Source organism: Falco punctatus (assembly GCF_963210335.1).
Source record: "Falco punctatus genome assembly, chromosome: 13".
Classification (NCBI taxonomy): domain Eukaryota; kingdom Metazoa; phylum Chordata; class Aves; order Falconiformes; family Falconidae; genus Falco; species Falco punctatus.
Window position 1 is genome coordinate 14,703,743 of NC_137593.1, and position 22,753 is coordinate 14,726,495.

General features: G+C 49.7%; 1 protein-coding gene across 1 annotated transcript; it reads right to left on the reverse strand.

The window, feature by feature from the left end:
- Nucleotides 1-9,265: 9,265 nt before the first annotated feature.
- On the reverse strand, nt 9,266-21,755 carry LSG1 (large 60S subunit nuclear export GTPase 1). Its single transcript, XM_080410087.1, has 14 exons — nt 21,509-21,755; nt 21,309-21,426; nt 20,875-20,995; nt 20,195-20,281; nt 19,252-19,338; nt 17,107-17,167; nt 16,191-16,367; nt 14,517-14,939; nt 14,111-14,212; nt 13,167-13,310; nt 12,729-12,852; nt 12,001-12,080; nt 11,178-11,351; nt 9,266-9,829 (listed from the first exon to the last, which is right to left on the reverse strand). Exons 1-14 carry the CDS (start codon nt 21,587-21,589, stop codon nt 9,650-9,652), a joined length of 1,959 nt encoding a protein of 652 aa, XP_080266213.1. The 5' UTR covers nt 21,590-21,755; the 3' UTR covers nt 9,266-9,649.
- Nucleotides 21,756-22,753: the final 998 nt, after the last annotated feature.

Here is a 22,753-nt window from a genome sequence, read left to right on the forward strand (position 1 = left end):
CCGAGACTCTGACACGATAGGAAGGGTTTGTTTTGCTTTGCACAATGGCTGCTCAGATCCTGTCCAACAGCCGTGCAGAGCACAGTGCAGGGCACTTCAAAGGCACTCAGCTTTGCGCTGCCTTGGCACGGAACACAGTGGCCACCCTACCCCTGGGACTCAGGGTGACCCCAGGGACAGCTCGGTCTGAAACACCATCTGCAACAGGAGATGCATTGTTCCCGGTCCCAGGGCAAAAAGGATCATTGCCTGAAAAGCTTACGGCATCTCATCAAGAGCAGCCCATGAGCCCATCTCCACCTGCGGAGCACCTCTGCTAGGAGGAGAGCAGGTCACTCCTGCCATCTCTCCGCTCCCCGCTGCTGCAAGGCCACCCAGGGACCCTCCCCGGCAGGGCTGGGGTGTCTGAAAGGTGCAGATACCCTGCAAGCCATGGCCTCTGGCAGAGCAGGGAGGAGCAGGTCCTTGGCTCATCTCTACTCCAAGCCACAGGGCAGGAAAAGACCCAAAAGGCAACTGCAGTGGCCACCAGGACAGCCAGCACCAGCCCGCAATGACACCCTGGATGGCTGCCTGGCCGCCTCAGTGCAGCTGCCGGGGAGGGTGACAGCAGGGGGGCCGTGCCGAGTGCATGCAGCCACCCTCCTTGTGCAACTGCCTGTGCAACGCATGGCTGCCGCAGGGCCGGCCTGGCAGCAGTGCTGGGCAAGCTCCAGTGTGCTCTGCACTGGGAAGAGCCCCTCATCGCCCCTGGCATGGCCGTGGTTGCTGGTGGGGTGATCTCTGAAAGAGGTGCTAGTGCCAGCGGTAGCTTCCCAAATACCCCAGCAGAAGCAGCCGCTGAGGGCTATAGGGAATGGGCAGAGAGGTTACAGCAAGCAGCGCTGCGTGGATGTGCAACACCTGCCAAATGCTGCGGTGCTTTGTGCCCTTTTTTGCACTGCCACTGGGTCTTGCTTCCCAAGGGCAGGACAACGGGACAGACTTCCAGGTGCTGCAAGTGTCACAACCGACTGTCTGAGACAGACTTCCAGGTGCAAATGTCACAACCGTCTGACCAAAGCTGCTGTCCTGGTTCCTGCCTGTTTCCCTATGCCTACAGCGCAGCCCTTCATTTGCCAGAGCTGAGCCATCAGCGTAAAACCAAAGCAGAAAACCCCCCAAGTGGACCAAATACAAGACCTGAAAGGGCTGAGATTGCTGATCTACCCTAGCTGTGCCCCAGGGCAGAAGCGCAGCCGCTGGGGAGCTGCAAGCCATAGTAATGTGTGATTTGCCCCAGCCCCAGCCCCCTCCCGCGCAGCTCCTCCTTTCACCTGGGTCCTTGCAGCCTGTAGCATCCCTTCCCACAGCCCAGAGAAATGCCATCATGCGCCTTCACAGATCCCACCCCAGGACCCCCCAAGAGAAAGGAGCAGGCGCTGCCCTGCCAGGCACAGCACCCAACCCGCTGGTGTCTGATCTGAACTGTTCACGACAGAGCACCAAGGCAGCCCTTCGAGCGCACCAGAGGCTCACCTCTGGGGCCAGAGCAGAGCAGGGCAGCGCAGGGTGACCTCCTGCAGCCCACCCTGCCACTCCCAGTGGCCGCAGCCCCGGGGGCTTCCTGAGCCAGAGGGGCAGCCCCAGCCTGCCTCCCTGAACTCCTCTCATCATTCATCCCAGTCTCACTGCCCAAAATAGCCCACAATGATTTCCGCAGTTAATTTGGGCCTGCTCTGAGCCTGCAGGCTGTAATCTGAACTTGTCTCTGGCCAGCTTCATTTCAGACCTCCCTGTCCCTGTGCTCCAAGACACAGCAGAGGCACTCATCCTCTCCTTTCCTCTGCTTCCCCAATGGTACCCAGCCTATCACATGCCCTCTTTTTGGACGCAACACCTCTTCAGAGGCCCAGCTCCATCCTTACGCAAATGCCATCCGTGCCCTTTGCTCCTCCTCTCATGGCCTGTGTAGCTCCAGGTGCTCTGGGGGATGCCCAGCACCGTACACGCTGGCACGGCACAGGTTCACTGCAGCCCTTGCTTCAGCAGCTCCCACGCAGCACTGCACTCCCAGGACCTGCCTCCTCTACGGCAGCAGCTAACCCTGCTCCCAACCCTGCCCTTGTGGACACACTGTCTGTCCCTGTCCCCACCACTCCGACATGCAATATAACCTGTCGCTCTGTCCCCCAGCCGCTCAGCAGTGCTAGACCCTTTCACGACATTCTGCCACCTGTTTTGCAATGTTCATACACCCAGTAACCATGAATCGCTAACAAATGTGGCCTCACTTTTCTTAGCTCTTCCAGAGCATTTAAAGTAAGATTTCTCTTGTCAGCACATAAATGAAGGACATGGATGTTCCCGTAGGATGGAGCAGGAGCAGGCCAGGTTACCTGTTGCTTCAGGAGTCATTGCAAAGCACTGCAAACAGCGCCGGCCGCTGTGCACCAGTGTAACGGCCATGCACACCAGCTGCACTGTGCTGGCTCAGGAGATCCTGGCCCATGCAGACATACATCCTCCTGCACTTTAGAAAGCAGCTGAGGTGCCCACCCCACCGTCTGCAGCAGAGACTTTTGTTTCACTTTGGGTTATCTTATCGCCATAGGAAAGGCAATACAGCAGAAGAATTTCCTTTCCTTTATATTTCCAGCCTTTCCATTGTCTGGCGTCTGGATTTCTGAGCCTCGCCACTCAGCAATTCGCCTTTGGAAACATGAATGCAGGCACTTCTTATCAGCAGGAGCTCTGCAAAGGCTCCTTTTGCTGGGGCAGGCAAACCAGGCGGGGTCTGGCCACCCCAGGGCCCCATCCCCATGCTGCTAATAAGCCATTTATGAGCCATAGTGAGTGCGTTTTCCACTGCCTGACGCAGGTGCCAGCTCAGCCATTCACCTGGAGGGATGGCAGTACCAGGCAGCATGGCTTGAGATTTGACCATGAGTTTGAAAACCCATAATCTTGCATTTCATTCTTCCTTCCGCTTTACTGAGTGGAGCAAAGCCCAGAGGCCAGGGCAGAATGTGCGCCATTGGGAAGGAGGGACAGCTACAAGTCACCATCACCTTAGAAAAGACCATGGGAGACACGGTCAGCCCAGTGGTATAGCAAAGGCTCTTTCCCTGATGTGCTCCCTGTAGGAGCCACCACCCATCCTGGGGCAAAAAGCTAAGCTCCAGCCACAGGGAACAAACTGCTGTCCCATGTGGGAAGCTCTTCTCTTCCCATGCTCTGTAACAGAGAGGAGAATGAGAGCAGCCAGGCAGTCCCCAAGTCCCCACCCTGGGTCCTCTTGCTCTAGATGAGTGTCCAGGACACCCTAGGCTCCCCCTCACCAGCACCCTGGTGCTGGGGCAGCAGGGCACGGCCCACAGACTTGGAAGACACAGGCAAGGTTTGAGACAAAGCAACACTTTATGTACAACGAGTCCATCAGTGTGAGCTGCAGGGTGCTGGGGATCCCCACGCTGCAGCTGCAGCCTCACCAGCGCACACATGGCCCCAGGCACGTGAACGCACCCAGTGCTGTGGACACCAGCTGGCTGATCCCTCCTGACCTTCGCGGGGGCTTCTGCATTGCTACAGCTTCCTCTGGTCTGCACCACACACATTTGAGGCACAAAATCACCCCAGGGCAAAAAATTCACCTCGCAGCACAGGAGCTGGCAGCGTTCTCCTTTACATCAGCTGACACCTATCAGTCAGGCCACAAGCAACAGGTCAGTCCCCCACATACAGCACTTAAGACATGTATATAACTTTCCAGGTGGGTTTTTGTCTTGCTGGCCCATGGCTCATGGTGTTAGTGTTCAGCAGTCCAGGATGACTGGGAAGCGGGAAGCAGCAGTGGGGACCGTCCCTATCCCTTGCTTTGCTGGGGGATCAGCAGGCTTCAATTCCAGGACCTGCAGAGCATGACTTGGCCAGAATTGTCTCCCCTACTGCTGGGGAAAACACCAGCCCAACCAGGAAAGGAGACTGCTGGGTTTAAACCCAGCCAGGAGGCTGCACCTCTCCTGCAGCCCCAGTCAAGGGAGCGCAGCTAACAGTGGCCAGGAAGGGGGACCCCCACACCTCTTTGCAGCAGGACAAGGGTCAAAGGAGATGCTGGAAGCTGTCACTGCTCCACCCAGACAGTGCTCCGGGCACAGCATGGCATGGCAGTCTGTGATAGCACCCCAGAGTTTATCACTTCTCCCAGGGGAGCCCTGAGGAAGCACTTTCTGCTGTTTACTGCTTGCTCAGCCAGTGAGATGGGTGCTCAGGGCATCTCAAAGGGCCTGCAGGTTGTTCAAATGTGTCTGGGCACAGCATGGAGCAAGGCTGAGGAACAGGGCTGGGCCAGCTCCACCACACCATCATGTCTTCAAAGTCCCACTGTGAAGAGAAAGGAGCAGGTGGTGCCACAGCTGGGTGCAAGGGAGCACCAGGCAGCACTGGTTCCTCACCACCTCTTTCCAGAAAGGGCAATTGGCTATGATTGAAACTAGAAAGTATTTGGTTCTCCTTTCTCCATGACAACAGAAGCAAAACACAAACACGCGCTTCCCTCCCTGCCCAGGGAACAGCAGAAGCAGACAGGGTGGTGGCAGAGTGAGATGTGGAGTGTGTCAGGAGAGGGAGAATCCCTTTTCCCTGGGACCCCCACAGCAAAGGTTCTTGAGTGTCCTCCTGCACTGTCACAAGCATAGCCAGTTCTGAGAGCCAAGCAAAGATAACTCTTGCCGAGAAGCCTATGAAGCCCCAGATGAAGCTTGGGGCGGTTCACCAACACAAAAGGGCTCTGCAGAGGCTTCCACCTTCCCTCTGCTCTACACAGGCAGCAGCAGGCTGGCTGGACTGCAGGAGCTCCCTGCCAGGGACACAAACAACGATGGTTCTGTTTCTTTGCCTCAACTGCTATGACTCCCAGGTGACAAGGGGCTGGGGATCAGAATGGGACATTTCCAGGAGGGTAAACCCAAGCCTGCTCCACCCAGTGAGTGCAGCCCTCCCACCCCGACACCACCCATGGCACAGGCCCCTTTCCCATAGCCGCAGCAATAAAAAAAGCCACTGGGGCAGAGTTCCTCTGACTCAGGAGCAGTTTCTTTTCCTCTTGTCCTCACCATGACCTCTCTTTATATCCCAAGATGTCTTGGGCACCTCAGGCATTTAGCCCTGAGAGCTGCTCCCTGCCTCTCTCCCAGCAGCCCAGTTATATTTTTTCCCTAATAACTTTGCTGCAAAAAGGGAAAAAAAAAAAAAAGAAAAAAGAAACAAACCTCGAGAACTAGAGCCACCATGCAGGGGGAGTGACAGAGCACAATGCTGCTCCTTGCAGACATGTGGGGTCCCCATGACTACGGCCAGGCAAGGGCATAAAGTTTATGGGAGCAGGGAAGGAGCTGTGACCAGAGGAGGGGAAAAAAGGAAGAAAAAAAAAAAAGGCTGCTTCTTACTTTAAAGCAACACTGTTTCAGGACAACCAGGAAAGAGCTGCTGAGCTTTTGTAGAAACAGGCCAAGAGGCCCTGCACCCGGCTCTTCCCTTGCTAGGGCAAGCGCTGCTTTTCCCACCACCCTTGACCACCTTCTTGCGCAGATGGCTGGGAACAGCTGGTTCGTGTGCCACTCCGCAGGGGTGCGTGGGGGGGAGGCGCTGGGGACCCGAGCCTCTGCTGGGAGCCCCGACTGGCACAGGACCCAGCACCGCTGGGCTGGGGATGCCGCCTGCGCAGCCAGCGCTGCTCTCCCTCCGCCTGGGAAAGGCTGGCCCCTAATGGCAGGGAAGCGGGATTTCAGCATCCTCCAGAGAAGTCACGAAGTATTTCTGGACCAGGCAGTGACTGCAGAAAGCTGGCGAGCTGCACACGTGGCAGCCCCTTGCTACAGGACTCCCTGGGGCAAAAGTCATCATCCCACCCATCCTTGAGCTGGGACATCAGGAAGACAGAGACGCCTGGCCCTGACAGCCACACACCATGCGTGGTCTGCAGCGGGGTGACAGGCAAAGAGCTATTTTGTGTAGTGCTGGCTCTGCCAGGCTGAGGGGAGCAAGGCTTGCTTGCATGTCACCTGCCGTGGACTGCAGCATTAGCAGAGCCACAGCATCCCACAGCCGAGCTGCTCAGGAATTTGCAGTCAGTGAACACATCCTGGCATCCCCCCCCACACCTGCTCACCTACAGTGCTTCTATTTTCAGGGACAGAATAAAAAAAAATATTGCACTCCCTCAAAACAGTCTGCAAAGCAGTTTTGTAGTAGATGGATGGCCTTGGCAGAAGCTCTGATGTGAATCAGCAAGTCCTGTGGGTGAAGGACAGCCCCAGCTTTCTGGAGCTCCAGGACAGAACCGGGGCACCAGGGTGACCTGCACTGAAACCCTCCTACAGCCAAGAGCAGCAGCCTGAGGAGAAAAAGCCCTTAGGAGAAACTAAGCAAGACTAGTAGAAGGTAGCAGGGAAGCTCTGAAAAGGTACAAGTCTTGCCTCGCTCCTGATAATAAAATCACTAACTAGTAGACAGATAAAAAAAGAGAAGGGCCAACGTAACCCCAGCAAGAGGAGCCCTATGAAATTCCCATTTCACAGCAGCTTCTCTGCAGGACCATGTCAGCTACAGATCAGAGTAAAAAGGCCTTTGAGTGAGCCTGGGACAGCCTGGAGCTCACCCTGGCTCCAGCCTTTCCAGGAGCAGCCACCGACAGGTACTCCCCAGGCAGGCAGGCGAGGCTGCAAGCGGGGCTGGCACACCTGCGCGCAGGGATGCAGGGATGCTGTGGTGGTTCACCCACACCTTGACAGAACAAACCAGTCTCCACACTCCTTTTCCGAGCTCTGCAGAGCAGCCTGCGCACCTCAGCAGCATCTGGGCACCTCAGCAGCATCCTGAGCACTGCTCTGGGAAGCACTTGTCTGAACAGGGCTGTAGACCTGCCCCCAGCACCAGCGCTTTCACCATATGGGCATCACTGCCTTAACGTACATGCTGCAGCAGGGCAGAGCCCCAGGGGAGAAGAAACAGCATCTGAAGAGCCAGGAGCAGGCACTGACCTCAAGGTCAAGGTTGATGGAGGCAATGTTGGAGGAGCTGGATGAGGAGAGCCCAGCACACGGGGCCAGGAGCGGGAGACAGGCAGGGGGTGCTGAAAGCGCTGCAGATCCCAAAGAACAGACTGGACGTGGCTGCAGCCTGCATGCTCCCTCTTACATGCACAAAGCACTTCAGGAAAACAGAACTCAAAAATGGAAACTTGGCTTCTGCAGAAAGCCACAGGGGCAGCAGAGAGGCTCGTTCAGCAGGTGGCCAGAGCTAAGAACAACGTCTCCTTTGTGCAGGCTCCTGACAACACAGCAGTCCCCACATTGCCTCACGCCTGCCAGCTGCTTGTATGCGCTGTATTGAGCTGTCAACACGGCCCTGCCGGCACTACCCAGCAAGGGTAGGGTAGGGCAGATGCACTTCAGACCAAACCACCACAGGAAAGCATTAATTTAACTGCGGTCCTCACCTACTACCTAGTTTGCCCACTGCTCAATAGCAACATAAAATATTAACAAGCCTTTAGATCCAAAACTGCTGTTTGTGGTCTTTCTTCTATCGGCAAGAGTCCTTCAGCACAGCAAGAAGCAGTCTGCATTTAACAAACCTGAGCATAATGTTTGCTCAGTTGTATTTACATTATCCTCCATTCACTCATGGAAACACTGCAAGTGATTTGGCAGGTCTTGTGGCCAAAGGTTTCTGTGAGTAACAGGCAAGTCATTCCAGGTCTCAGGCCCTGGGGATTTCTGTTACTCACTGGATTTGGAAGTGTACCCCAGGACACAGCCTGTCCAGCACACAGCTGGCAGGAAAGGAGAGAGAACGCAAAAGAAGAAAAACCAGGTATGTTCAACGTGAGCTAAGAATTCAAAATGCTTTGAAAGGAGAAAAACAGAATAGAAAAGTATTTTAAAACTTCAATAAACGATACCCCAACTTGAGTTTGACAGGTAATGTGACAGATTCCCACAAAACACCACAAAAATAAATGGGCGTTTCTGAGCAATCAGGTCCCTGAAGTATTATAAGGGACAAAAGCAGAAACCATCCCTCCAAGGAAGGTGGGGAAGCCTGATCAGAGATCGATTTGGCTAGGGCATGATGTCTTCAGGCAACAAAGGCAAAAATTACCTCCAAGGGAAACAGATTAAATAGTCTCTCCTAAGAATCTACTTTCTGCTACGGTACACTGACTTAAAATACCACTGACCATATTAATTCAGTATAATTATGCTTTAGTTTTACAGGTGGCAGGGAAATGCCTTCCCTCCAGTGATGTAATTAAGAACTTGTGAGCAGGGACTCCAGGGGAAGCAGGAGCCGAGGTCAGAGCTCTGCTGTCAGGGGACCCTCCACATACACAGTGCAAACTGGCTGTACAGGACAAGCACACAAAGGGTCACAAAGCCAAAACCAGCTTGGTTGCATGCCTTGCATCTGCTGTGGCTTTGCTCAGCAGTTGCTTTCATCTCTCCATCCACACTTAAGGCCTGGAAAGTACAAATTAGAAGACAGTAATCCCTTTTTAGTATCAGAGACCAGCGTCATCTGTAACTCTGCTTTGCCACCTAAAGACAAAGCACAACTTGTCTTTGCAAGCCTTTCCAGTCCTATCATTACTCCCTGTGTTGGACTAGGAATGAAGAGCACTGGCCAAGTGCACAAACATTTTCTCAGCAGGGCAACCAAGGAGTAAATCTCACTTACGTCTGACCCGAAGTAAGGAAACTCTTTTCCGCATCAAATACTAATATACCCAATTAAAATCTGCTATTATGATATTTCTGTGGCTAGGTCAATGCCTGACAGGTCAACGAGGCAAAACATGACACTACACAGGAAGTAAAAATCTCAAATATATTTAAGGACAAATTATGATCAGTATGACTTTTGGCCAGTCATACAGAGCTAATGTTTTAAAAATCCAATGGGAAGTCACACAGAAAAACAACTGATACCAGCTCAGTGTGAAGGACGTAAAAGCAGCATTTTCCTTGCACAGTTTGCCGTGCTCTGCTCTGCCTTAAGCTGGGAAATAGGGAGGGAGTGGTTTCAGTACCAGATTCTACAGAATAGGGCTGGTATAGCAGAGAAGGAAGAGGGCAATAAAGATCCTTTCACCTCATTTTTCAATACACTGAAGTGTTCTGTCAAATCAACAAACAAGCTTAAGAAAAAAAAACAACACACAAAAAACCGCCAGATAAGCAATAGTGTCTCAAAATGTAACAAATGTCACTCATTGAAACTCAACTGTTTATAAAGATTTTAAGTCAGTCTTACAGGGCTTGCTTTGATCCTAACAGCAATAAAAAACATCCTTTATGGAAGGAAAAAAAAACCAACCCAAAACATTCCCATACAGCTCCATCTGCTCCCACTGAAAGGATGTTTCAGCAGCAGTCAAACGTCTGGGCTGGCTTCCAGATATAACACAAATGGCCAGGCCTCTTTTGTTCTCAGAAAGGATGAGCTCCAACTATCAGACCCCACTCTTACGCGTTGCCCAGGCCAATCCATAGCATGGAGCTCCCAGGTGAGCTAGCAATGCTCACTTATCCTTTTCCCCCCACACTCAGTTCAGGCCTGCGTGACAGTGCAGTCCCTGCCCTGGAAAGGCCAGATACCAGTGCCACAGCTAAGCTTCCAGGTGCTTAGTGATCCTGCGAATTTTCTCCTTCCTGTTCCTGTTTCCATGTTTTTTCCATGGCTTTCCTACCACATTCCCAGGATTGGGTGTAGTCACAGGCACGAGGCCACTGCCAGGCCGGTATCCCATCGCAGCCCGGACCCCTTTCATCAGCGCACGAACATTCTCCTGGAAGAACGAGACATAATCACTGATGAGAAGATATTTAACAAGGAACTGCGATACTTCAATAAAACCAGACACAGGCAAGCTCAAACCCATCAAGACCTGCTCAGCCCCCAGCTCCAGAGCTGCAGGAAAGGTCATGCCACACAGGCGAGTCAAAGCCTGCCAGCATGCTCCAGTTCTGTCTACAGCCATGCCTTGCTGTGCCAGGTCCTCAGCGTCTATCACTGCAAGCACAGGCAGAGCGTTGACGAGACACTGAGCTCCGACAGACATGAGCTATGGCACTAGGATTGATTCTCACAGTCTCTGCTTTGCATACAACAAATTGTCTTTGCAAATAAATCTGACATCTGTGAAAGCCAGAGACTAAAATAACTTGCTTAAGTCTGGAGTGTGGGTAGTACTGCTGGGGCTCACAGCTCGTGCCAGCACTTTGGGCAGCCAGAGAGAGAGTCTGGTAATCCCAAAAATTCTTTTCAGGTCATAGTTTTCTGAAACAGCTCACTGTTTTTTTGAAAAGAGCCTGAGTTTTTGGTTTCAAAACGTGTGACTACCTTTAGCTGTGCTGAAATAAATACTGTTCATACCCAGCTAACCAAAAGAGTGGATCATGCTATCTATGACCCATTCTCTTCGCTGCTAAACACCCTGTTCTGATCTTTGTCAGGTATGCAGACTTAATCAGTTATGGATTTGACATTTCGTTACAAGTCTATTGAATTTCTTCAGTAGCGTAGGGGCAAAACAGATACCTGTGGGACCTACCAAGAAGCATACAAGTTTAAGAAAAAGTCCCACTTTCCACTTCATTTTGAGATTTCTCCATTAGATTTTAAATCTGTTTGTGTTCTTTTCATCTGACTTCAGGTTCTGAGTTAAAACAACCATGTAACTAAATCAGCTGTCTTAAAAATAAGCTTATCACATCGCCTAGATATGATGTCTCAAGACAGGAAAGTTAGTTTGAAAGACCTGTTAATCCAAAACCATGTTCCTGGACAGCTGCTACGTCATGTCACCCTCCTCCTTGTCTTTCTTCCCAGTCACTCTCCTGTTTACTCAAGATTGATGTTAGGCCCATAATGACAAGAGTCACCCCACTGACCTTTTACAGAGTCAGCTATGTGCAACTTATTAACTATCTTTCAGTCACCTAGCACATTCCCAGTGATTTAGGAGATAATAAAAACAGAGAATTGTTGGGTAGGAATTACATGCGGATCCTGTAGCATCTAACGCCATTAACTCAACCCAGTACTCCTCCATCCTCAAAGCTATTTTTTCCAGTAACTATGACACAACAGCATTGCAGTAAAAACTCCTAGAATAAATCTCTTCCAGAACTTACCTGGTGGAAAAATGTTTTGTCCACCACATTTTCAATTTGTTTGGCTTTGGTATGCTTCTCAGGCTTCGCCTGTTCACTGGCCTGCACTGTTCTGCTCTCTGGGCATCTCTGATGCTGGTGCTGAAAATCATCTGGGTTGATGCCAGGAGGTGGATGGCAATATAAAAGCTTCCCCTGTGAAAGTAATGGGATACAGTTATTACCAAAAACCTCAGAGAGAGACTCAGAGAGGAAAGAAAACAACTCCAAACCTAAGAAGGGCCCTGAAAGTCCAGGGGCTTACACTGGCAGACTATCAGTACACTTTATTTCTCCTCCCATGCAACAACTGGCTTGACTTCTAAGCTAAAGTACTGTTCCATCTCTACTTCAAAGCCATTTCCAGCTGCAATGCGCAGCTGCATGCAAGACAGCAAAAAACTCTCCAGAATACTGGAGGATCCTATTAATACTCAACAATAAGTTGCCGAGCGGTGTTGTAGAAGCATGCAGTATTACAACACTCAGAACTATAGTCCTTAGTGCCAAATACTGGTCCAATCATACAACATGAGTTCATTTCCTGAATATCTGCTGCCTGTTTTAGGGATATAATTTATTTAGCTAGCACCACATTTAAGCAATCATCTTTTTAAGATTAAGCAGCTTGAGAAATCCCATTAATTCTTTTAAAACACAAAAAGAGCCCAATATAAAAAGCATTTTGATATACAGTGATTGTATCCAGAGAAAGAATTCACTTTCTTGTGCTACTTCATGCTCCCATGAAACCTTCAATTCACCTCCTAGCAGGAAATAAAACCCAGATGTAGGAAGCACTTACACTGACATAGTCTTTTAACACATATCGAGCTGATCTCGGCTGGTCTGGCTGTCCATGAGCTGTCATAAAGCCTCTCATATCTGAAAGACAAATCCAAAGCACATTCTGTATCAGTACAACAAGAGAGTTCATACATTCTTCTGTGCTGCCCAACTGCACATTTGTATCCTTTCTCAAAACAACTCCCATAGAAAGAGGCTTCTGTTGGGGAGAGCAGGGGAAAAAGGGAACACTGCTGACTGTAGAGGTACTGCAGAAACATCCTAACCCAAAAATAATGATGAGAGCTGACATCTCCCTGCCACCGGAAAACCTGCTGTTTTGTGGGGTTTTTTTGTTTTAAGGCCAGAAAAGATTAACTGCATCACAGAATCAGACAAGGGAAATCAACTGTGTCTTGAATTAGACTTTGAAGAGCGCAGTGAAAGTTTATGGGAGGTATCTAAAAGGACAACAGCACAACACTACACAGACTGGCAGGTCGTTTCATCAACATCCTCAACACAATCACTACATCTGTCAGACAAAACTGGAAAAGCACCACTGTAACAGACACGCGAGATTAGCTGTTAACAAAGGCCCTTCCTGAGAGGAGGGCAAGTCCTAATGGGGAACTTCAATGCATGACAAACCTAAGTAGGGTCCAACTTTACAAAACTTTTCCTAAGGCTGTGTTCAGGACCACGCACAGAGCAGAGGCAATAGGTCTTAAAGGAATCATCACTCACATCCATACGCTGTCAGCAGCTCTTCAGCTGTGGGCTTTCGATCTGGATCCTCATCTTCCCTTGGCCTTATGATACTTATTCCATAAGTTGCTTCCAAAATGTTTCGTGGGATATGCTGGCAAACGTAAGCTAGTGAAGGAAACCACCTGGTGATTTTCAGCTACACAAGTAATCTTGCCCTGACAACTCCAAGAGCACACATTCAGAATGACTTTTGGATTTTGTCGCAAATCAGAAAAATAATCAAAGTCTGACAATACGCCAAGCTGGAAACGAGGTGGGTTAAGACCAACACAGGAGGGCCGTCTTATCCAACATGCGCCCCCACTGCCCTCAACACATGAGCACGTGTGCCCCTAGCAGGGCTGGAACATGCTACATTGCATATTCCAGATCCAGCGTTTGCAATCACTCTCATAAACCCCATGCAAAGGATATTAGAGAAATAGGTGGGACATGGTCCCTCATCTGGTCTATGGGCAGAATTCCAGAACAAATCATTTCTGCCTTGGTAGAGACGAAAGATGGCATCACCAAACCAGGGCAATCACAAAGGCACAGGCCAGGCTCCACATACAGGGTCTACGCAATAAATCAGTTCACCAAGGCAAGTCAGTGTCCATGGAGGAAAAAGGAACAGGAAAAAAATAAATCAAATGCACAGATGAAACATAGATGCAAATGTGAATAAGCAGAAATTCTACTAAGAGACATCTGCCCTGCTGGTCCCAGCCAATGAATTAAGGAAATCTGTTGTGGAAGACAGCAGCACTTCCAAAGCTCATAAATAAGGTATCCAGATGGGGGCAACAAGATCTTCAGCTCTCCAATCTGATGGGAGAGAAGCACACACTCCAGAAACCTCTGTGTTGGACCTTTTGAAACAGATAGCAGATTGTACAAGTCCCACAATGCTCATGATAGCACTGGAGTTGCTACTTCAAAATTAAAAGCTTGATCAATACGAAAATGGCAGTGTAACTGGACTTATTCACAGCAATGACTGTGGACAAGAAGGACAGTTTGACAGCTTGACATGAATTATGCAGAGGAGCACTCACTTTTCAGAGGCTCTCTCCTCATGACTGGTGTTGAAAAAAGAAGGGCCAAGCTATGTAAATAAAATCAGGAGGTGAAAAATATCTCCCATTGCAAAGCAGCTCTCATGAGTGACTCTCAAACTGGAGCAAGCGTTTGGAAGCAAGAACTGAAGTTCTAAAATTATATCTATCAAGCCCACCCCTCTCCATCCTACTCTGCCAGGCAGAGTTCAGGTTGGGAAAACAGTTCTCAGTAAGTCCACATGGCTGCAACTAGTTCATAATGAAGGTCTTGTCCACTGGGAAAAAAAAATAAAGAGATCAATACTCTGTTAGTAATACCTGAAAGTGTTTTGTGTGGCCTGGTGTAGCAGACACTGACACCTTCTTATTTCCAAGGATTGTGTTGATGGTTGAACTTTTGCCAACATTAGGGTAACCCACCTAGATGACAAAATGGAATGGTGACAGTGGTATCAGACAGGGCAGCAGAGCTCTGACAAAAGTTTAGTTTGTATACTAAAAGTATATAAACGTATACTAAAAAAAATTAAGGCAAGCAGCAGGGAACACTGAGCTCCAGGAACTTTAGAATTAATCTTTGCACAAAACCCTCAGTCATTTGTGCTTGCTGGTTTTTTAACCCTTATAGGAAGCCAGTCTACAGGAGAAAGTTTTTCCCATGGAAGGCGTATGGAATTAAAATTCAGATTAAGCAAGTTCCATTTAAGCACAAAGTCCAACTCACCAGCCCAACATTTACTTCCCCATCCTTCACCCTTGGTCCATTGTGCATGGTTTTGAGTATCTCCAGCAGCTCATTTCTCTGCACCAGATGGCTGAAGTTCCTGATGTTCCTGTTCTGCTCCTGCGCTACATGCTGCACTGCAGCACCATCAGCCCTGCTTTCCATCCTCTCTGGAGCAATAACATTTACTTTGTCCCCACCTTCATCTTCAGAACAGGTTTGCCAGGCCTCCTCTTCATCATCTTCACAGTCTTCATATTCATCACTACTTTCACCACCACTAACCAGAACTTGGTTTACAGTTCGCAAAGCACTGCCTGTGGATGTGCTTTCTGCACTGTCTTGTGCCGTGTCATCTTCTTGACTGGAGATTTCATCTTCAGAACCACTCAGATCCTCTGCTACTTCTTCAGTGTCTAGGACCTGTGTGAACAGTATTTCAGGGTGAAATGCAAAGACAACACTAAGTCTTGCTGTTGACTGCAGTTGCTGCAGCACAGTCAACTGTTTCCATCAGCCAGATGCCAAGGACTGATAATTCACTGCTTACATCACACCGACTTTTTAAGAGGTCTTAAGTAGGATGTAGAAATAACTAGCCTGCTTTAGGAGAATGAAAAAAGCATTCCAAGCAGGATTATTAACTTCATTGTAAAGTCGTTACAAGTTTCTCCCCAGAAGCACAACCCTGGATGCACACGCACTCCCAGCATCCTTACACAAGCAGTAGCAGAGCTCATTATTTTTAATTATCAAGTATTCCTAGTAATAGGAGTGAAAGTAAATTTTTCAAAGTGTTCAAAACAAAGCCATTTTGCTTCATGTTTAAATATTTCATTAAAATAACGTCAAGATGTCTTGTCTTCCGTCCAAGTCTCTACATTTCTTCCCTGCAAACAGTTCACATTCAAAGAGAAAGTATTTCTTTTTGAATTTTGAAAGAAATCATAACAATAGTATTTTGACCTTTCTTTCCAAAAAAGAAAACAGAACGCTCTCAGCCTCACTTTCAAATTAACCTGTAAAAACACTTTATCCAAGGACTGCAAACCAGCTGGACAGACCAGGTATTCTTGGAAGGAGATACGGGATATTCCATAGCTAAATAGCTGTAACAGGTGAACCCAGTAAAATTTGCAAGCGGCATCTATTGTTAACATGTAACTTGGGGCAGCAGCACAGTTTGTTCCACTGGACAAAGAAAGGCTCTCGGATATTTTAGGTTCTTTAAGAAACACCTCCCCTGCCTGGGAGAGAAAAATACTCAGTACAGATAACCACGTCCCTCACAGCATCCCTGTTGGAAAGGATTGCAGTTCTTTCAGCGAGTTAAGTTTACAACCAGATCTACAAGGGCTGTTTCTACAGCTATTCAGCAGCAGCCTCAAGGAACAAAGTTACATTCTAGCTCAGTATTTATCAAGTCATTAGCCTTGAAAGAGAAATTACAAGCACTACAGTGACTGAAGGGTGTACCACTTTGTTCACCATTTTATTCTCCTCACTTTTGTCTCTGAATTGGTCATTAAAATGTTTTATAGCCGCACAGGTCCTTAGAATAACTCTTCCCTGAAACAAGGATTGTGCCTTTCCTAGGCATCACAAGCACAACTGCAAAGCAAGTTCTCAAAGGCAGCCAGCACATACCCAGTTTGAACGGTTCATCTACAGTACCTTTCCTTCTCCAGATAGCCGCTTGCACTCTGCCAGAGCTGACCAGAATACCACCTTAATGCCCGCTTTCTCAAAGAACTGTGCCCAGGCAGCCCGCTGCTCCTCACTCAGCAAGTCTGCTTTGTTTATCAGGATCATGTTCTCCTTGTCATTGCTGACTTCCTTAACATAACTTTCCTGAAGAAAAAACAAGAGAAGGATCAGTTCCTACTCCAGCTTGGACGACTCCTCCCTCCAAGGTGATTTAAGAGCAGCAAGACAAGTTACGCCATCCAGCTCCACATGAGTGTAGTTAAGCTTACTGTCCCCTGGGCTAGATGGAATGGTGTTTAGCAGACAGCTACAAGAACAAATTGGAGCATACAACTACTGCAATACAGGTTGTTTCTGGCCACATGCACTAACACCTTGCCTGCTCAGAGCTACAAAGTATTAATCAGCACCTCAGGGAAGGAACTCAAGATCTATTTGAGCAATTTCATCTCTCTTGCACACAATGCTCTATAGTTTACCATTACAAAGCTATTGTCAATAATTTTTGATCCTTTGCTTTCAGTGCTGTAATTCTCACCCATTTTTATCCCACTGTGCTTTTAAATAGAACAATTCCTTTAAGTACGGACACTTCTAGTGAGTAATGAGTATTAATATAGTATCTGCAATACAGTGTCTGTAGAACTGCCTCTAAATCCATGACACTGTGTGAAATATCAAAAAAATCGAAGAAAAATGATTTGCTGCCAGAATACTTGCATAAATAAATAAGATATTCAGTTAGGCACAACAGTAGCACAGCTTCAAGGTGGCTGAATGTGTTAAAAAATAAATCATATAAACTAAGAAATAAAATTAAAAAATAAATCATATAAACTAAGAAATAAAATTAAAACAAGATTCAAAAAAGTGGTTTACTTACCAGATCCGGGCATCTAAACAGAAGGGGGTTTCTAGCATCTACTATCTGGACTACGATATCACTGCAAAAATAAAAGAAAGCCCGTAAAGTACTGTTTCTTACCTTGCCTCAAAGAAAGCAGAAGGCACAGCACATTACTCGTCTTTAGGTTTTGCTTGGATTTGTAATGGTTTTAACTGTATTATCCTACTAAGTACCTTTACTGAATAAACAAAGCGTCTCTGTGTCTCACGTGCCCCAACAGAGCCATGCTTATGCTACGAGCCAGTATTGCTGGACAGTTATTTCTGTCCCGCTTGGCCAATTCTCCTGTACAGCCAGCACCCCTTTTAGGGGAAAGGAAGCAGGTGAGTTTTGCCAATTCATCTACCCTCCAGAAATCTCAACAGGCAAGAACCAAAGTAGTGGTATTCTATCCTTTACAATGTTACTAAAAAAAACTGTGATAACACAACTTTGTCTATTCTCATCCCCAGACTGCAGTGGGGTGGCTACAGAGAGGAAGAAGAGGTGGTTTTGCTTCTGGAAACTGTTGTCCTCTTCGCACAGAGCAAGATGTACAAAGCCTCCCACAAATGACCTTCAGATTCAAAGCATTTGCTATCAGGCGTTTTCAGAATTTCTTTTGTGCTCTTCTTGTCACACAAGTCATAAATCAGTGAAAGAATAGTCTTACATTCTAGTAAAACACGTTGCTCCACGATGCAAGCAAGGCCTTGCAAGCGTGCTTTTAGAAAACGCTTCCAAATCCAGATACCAAGTCGCCACCATGTATACGAGCAAGTCTCATCAGTTCTACATGCAAATTAAATGCACTGGCTTCGGATACCAGAGGCATCCATGCTTCTTTTTCAAGAAGGGGGCGGGCAGCAGGAAATTTAACTACAGCCTCTTTCACTAGAATTTCTCCAGGGAGGTAATTTAAAACACTGGTTGCCATGTACTGACTGTGTTTGACAAGGATTTCTGTTAACTCAGGACAGCTTCAGAACACCACAGGTTGAATGGAAGAATTTCAAGCCTCGCCAGGCAGTTGGTTACACGTTTTTTTTAAAAAAAATAATAAAAATCAATAAACTCCCCAAGGGAGTCATTTAATAAGCCACATGGGTAGAAAGAGGTACTGAACAATTACAGAAACTCAAATATCAATATGAGAGAAAGCTGACACCATGGTACTGGGAGGGGATACAGAGAAGTTACTGAATCACACTGCTGGGAGCTAGTCTGAAGCAAACGCAAGAAAAAGCTGACAACAGATCATATTATCTGGTAAGGTAAGGGACTGGATGACTTTTCCGTTTGATTCTGAGACAGCATCCTCACCCTACATGAAATAAAAAGCTCCAAGAGCAGAAAGGCATTAATAACACATTCCAGCCACATCAAAACACACAATACACTCACGCTACACATCCTGATACCCTATAGTGGATGCTCCTGACCTAGCTCTCTCCCGGCCAAAGGCCCAGCAGCACCCAGTACAAAGCCACTTCTGTGAAAGGACCAGCTCACCATGACCTCACTGGTGAAGTATTTTTCAATTTTAGGACAATCAGACGAGATGATCTCAAACTTAATTACTAGTGAAATTAAATGCCCCAGTTAGATTAACATAGCAGACAGTACTCCTATTGTATTACAGCTCAGCAGAGCAAACAAAGCTATTTCTGTGATGACATGCTGTTGTCTTTTATGCACTGCTGCAATCTCTCTGCATGGCAAGCAGCCAAGGACCAAGAGGCTCTTTCTTTCCCAAGATTATTTAGTTGATCTCCCTTGCCTCCTGCTCCTGAACGTCAGGCTGCAGCCGGGGTTGAGAAAGAGGGGAAAGGGTTAATTTTGGCAAAAGACTTCAAAGATACATTCTCAAAAGAGGCCAAGAGCAACAGCATCTGAAGAACCATCAGAGACTCAAGTGAACCTGCAGAATCATACTGCTGAGAGCTAGAGTGTACCACTAAGCAGCTGCCCTTCTTCTCATCACATTCTGATCACTTGAAAACAAGATCACTTTGGTGCTGATAACAGAGCATTACTAACTGTTTTTCCCATACTCAAACACTTGAAGCTTGACTCAAAAGCTTCAATTTGGGAAAACACATTAAACGTTACTTTCTAAAAGTGGATGGTGATAAACTTTACCTTCTTTCAATGACTCTCCAAAGCTGACGCCAAAATTCCAAGTTTCGTTCAAATGGGGTTAGAATTAACTTTTTTTCTTCCTCAAGGCTAAGGCAAAACAGAAAAAAGACGTCATACTTGGCCCACGTCAGGCAATAAGCACACCACCAGTTCTTCCTTACATCCAGGAGGCTTCAGTTTCAGAGAAAACGATCAAGTCAGACTCATACGTAGGTACTATTTCTGCTACTTTCGCAAACAGATCAAGCATGTGGGTAAACTGGTATTAGTGGTACTGGTTCAGCACTGACTTAATGGCTCCTGATCATGCCAATGAAGAAATGGTAAATGACGGGAAGAGCAAAAACTCATCAAAAGTGTGCCCGTTACATTTCAGAGCCACAATAATAGATCACAGAAGTTATCTCAAATGCCAGAAGTTATTACTCAATCAAGTACCACCTGGAAAAAATAACTAATTTGGGGATGGTACTTGAAATGACTATACAACCCTTGACCTGCTGTTACCACTGCTTGAACAACTTTACTCAGGGCAAGTGTGAGTTTGCAGGGTATGAACAAATACCACCTACTCTCCAGGCCAGCAGATGCAGTGCCAGACCTGCACAAGCTGCTGTATGCAGGCCAGCAGCACCACATTCTATTCAGAGCAGCACTGTTGCTCTTAGAGAACACATTCACCACTCCTCCACTTGACAGGCAAAAGCAGAACATCACACTCCATCCTGAAGAATGTTAACTGTAACCACTACAAGAACACACACGCACAAGACAGCTTTGCTGAGCTCACCACAAGGATATGACTTGGACGTCCAGCCTTCCGGAATGCATACAGGGAGCTACTGATGTTAATCTTATTGGTCCAGAAAGGATAAATACAACCCACTGCTTCCTCTGTCTCCAAATGCTACCATCAACTTACCCCTACAACTGGCATACTCACTGGGCAAGCTGTCGCCTCCATTCAAGAAAGCTCTCCCTTTCAGCTTGCTTCAAATCCTCCGCACTGGTTGTCCTATCCCAACGGGGCCTGTAACAAGCACATTTTGGAGTAAGTGGTCAGGTGTAGCAGTTAACACCTGATTATTATGTTAATGGTGCAAAAAACACCCATAAAGCACACAGGCACCACACATTCAGCTACACAGAGATGCTTATAGTTCAGATGCACATACACTTACTTTCAGCAGCTTTAAGTACACCTTTTTTACTTGTTCCTTTTGAACTCCACTAGCTGACAGAGCACTATCCTACACAGACTAGATCTCACAAAACTGTTTCCTGGAGCTGAGATTTGTAGGGCATTTAAGATGGGGTACTCATTCCTCTGTCCACTACACACAGAGCTCTGGAAAGGCTTACTAGGTGGCCTGGGTGCACCAGCTCCAGCAGTGCCAGGCTTTGAGCAGGAAACCCACACAATCAGGACAGATGCGTGCTGGCAGCGCCCACATGGCAGGCAGGCACCTGTGCTGCACCTTACAGCAGGCCCATGCAGGATAGGCGTCAGCTTCCCCAAAACAGGGTATTGACGAAGCTGAGGGCTGTCCCCAGGCTTGCAACCACCGAGGGGCTGAGCCCACTCACCAGAGCGGGATCCTGGCCCGGCCCTGCAGGACTCACCGCCGTGGGATGCGCAGGAACTGCTGGTTCTCCTCATGCAGCTGCCGGACACGCTGGGTCTCCTGGGCTGTGAGCAGGCCCGTGCGGCTCTGGGCAGACACTATCTGGATGTTCAGACGCTCTGCGGGAAGAGAGAAACAGCCGTCCAAAGCCAGCTGCCCCATGCCTGCCTGCGCCCAGCCCTGCAGGCCCCTGCCGCCCCAGCCCATCCTGCCGGCCCCCAGCCCCAGCTCAGGACCCCAGCCGCCGTCCCCTGGACACCCACCTGGCCAACCCCATCGCCAGCTCCAGACTTACTCCCACGCCCCCGTCCCAGAACCGGTCCTGGCACTCCCCAGCCCCGGGACCCCCCCCCCCCAGCCCCGGGACCCCCCCCCCCCCGTGGCCCCACGGCGCCCCCGGGCCCAGCCGCCGCCCAGGACCCGGCCCCTCACCGGCCACGAAGCGGGTCCCGGCAAGCTCGGCCGTAGCCAGGAACTCCTCCAGCGGGCTCTGCTCGGGCGCCGACCGCAGCTCCGGGCCGCGCTCGTCGCCCACCTCGCAGGCGTGCAGCTGCCGGGACAAGACGCCGCCGTCAGCCCGGGCCGCCCCGGCCCCTCACCGCGGCCCGGCCGCCCCGGTCCCCCCGTCCTACCCATGAGGAGGTGCCGCGGCGCTCCAAGCCGCGCTGCCGCTGCAGGCTGCGGCCCAGCCCCGCGCCGCGCTTCTTGCCCATGCCGCCGCCGGAGCCGGAAGTGGTGAGGCTGCCGCCCCGCTTCCGGCGCCCCGCCGGGCTCCTCCGCCGCGCCCCGCCTGCCGCGGAGCAGCGTTCCGGGCCGGCGGGTTCCGCCGCGGCTCCGCGCTCCCCGCGCCCGCCGCCGGGCGGCGCCCTGAGGCTCCGTGCCCCCGCTCCGTCCCTCCGCTCCGTCCCTCCGTCGTGCGCCCGCGGCCCGCCCGGCCGGCGTTCACCCACACGCTGACCGGCCCGGCCTCCCGTCCGCCAGCACCCATGTACATCCCACCTCCGCCCCCACGCTGCCCCGTCTGTCCCTCCACCCCTCCCCACGCAGCCCCGTCTGTCCCTCCATCCCTCCCCGTGATGCTCAGCACAGACACAGCCCCTCTGACCTCCCCAAGCCCAGCTCTAACCCTCAGCCCCGCCAGCCCCGCCACCAGGCCCTAGCCAAGCCCAGGGCACGTCGGCCAGCGCCCCAGGCCCAGGCTTCGCAGGCGGCCTGGCAGAGGGGCAGTGGCCGGGCCCGGCGGAGCCTACGGTGGTGCTGGTGGTGGGGCCGGTTTCGCTCGGCTCGGCCTGGCACAGATGCTATCTCCGGGACACAGCCAACCCCGGCAGCGAGGCATGCGAAACCCTGTCCTGGCAGCTGGTGATGGGGGCAGGGGTTTGTGTGTCCCTCCAGGGAAAGCCACAGGCTCTCAGGGCTGCGGTTGCCCTGTGCCCTGCAACACACCCCGCCGAGCGCGGGATCCCCGTCCCCGGTCTCCATCATCCCAACAGAGCGAGTGCTGCATGCGAGGAATGACAGCGACAGAGGGATCTTGGATGCGGCGGTGGAAGGTGTGCTATGAGGCAGCTGCCAAAATCTAGCCAGGGTCCAGGCATCCCTGCAGGATGGAGGACGCTGAGCACCCAGCCAGGGAACCATCCAACGGCTTTTGGCAGCAGCCACTGCAGCCGGTCCAGGTCAAGATGGGAGAGAAGGTTAAATTAATAAACAACCCGACCTGTTCTTGCACAGTGAACTGATTTATGAACCATTTATCCTTTATGGGTGTTGAGTCGAGGCCAGACATTTTTGACTATAACTCTGTAATGTGTATCAGTTGTAATCAGAGAATAACCTGGCTAATCCCTGGAAAACACAGGTACTGCCTACACAGG

Excerpts from the sequence above, each read along its gene's own strand:
- LSG1 (XM_080410087.1), bottom strand. The coding sequence starts at position 21,589 with ATGGGCAAGAAGCGCGGCGCGGGGCTGGGCCGCAGCCTGCAGCGGCAG. Across the intron at positions 20,996-21,308 it reads CGGGACCCGCTTCGTGGCCG|AGCGTCTGAACATCCAGATA; the intron begins GTGAGGGGCCGG and ends CTCTTCCCGCAG. Across the intron at positions 11,352-12,000 it reads TGTTAAAAGACTATGTCAGT|GGGAAGCTTTTATATTGCCA; the intron begins GTAAGTGCTTCC and ends TTACTTTCACAG.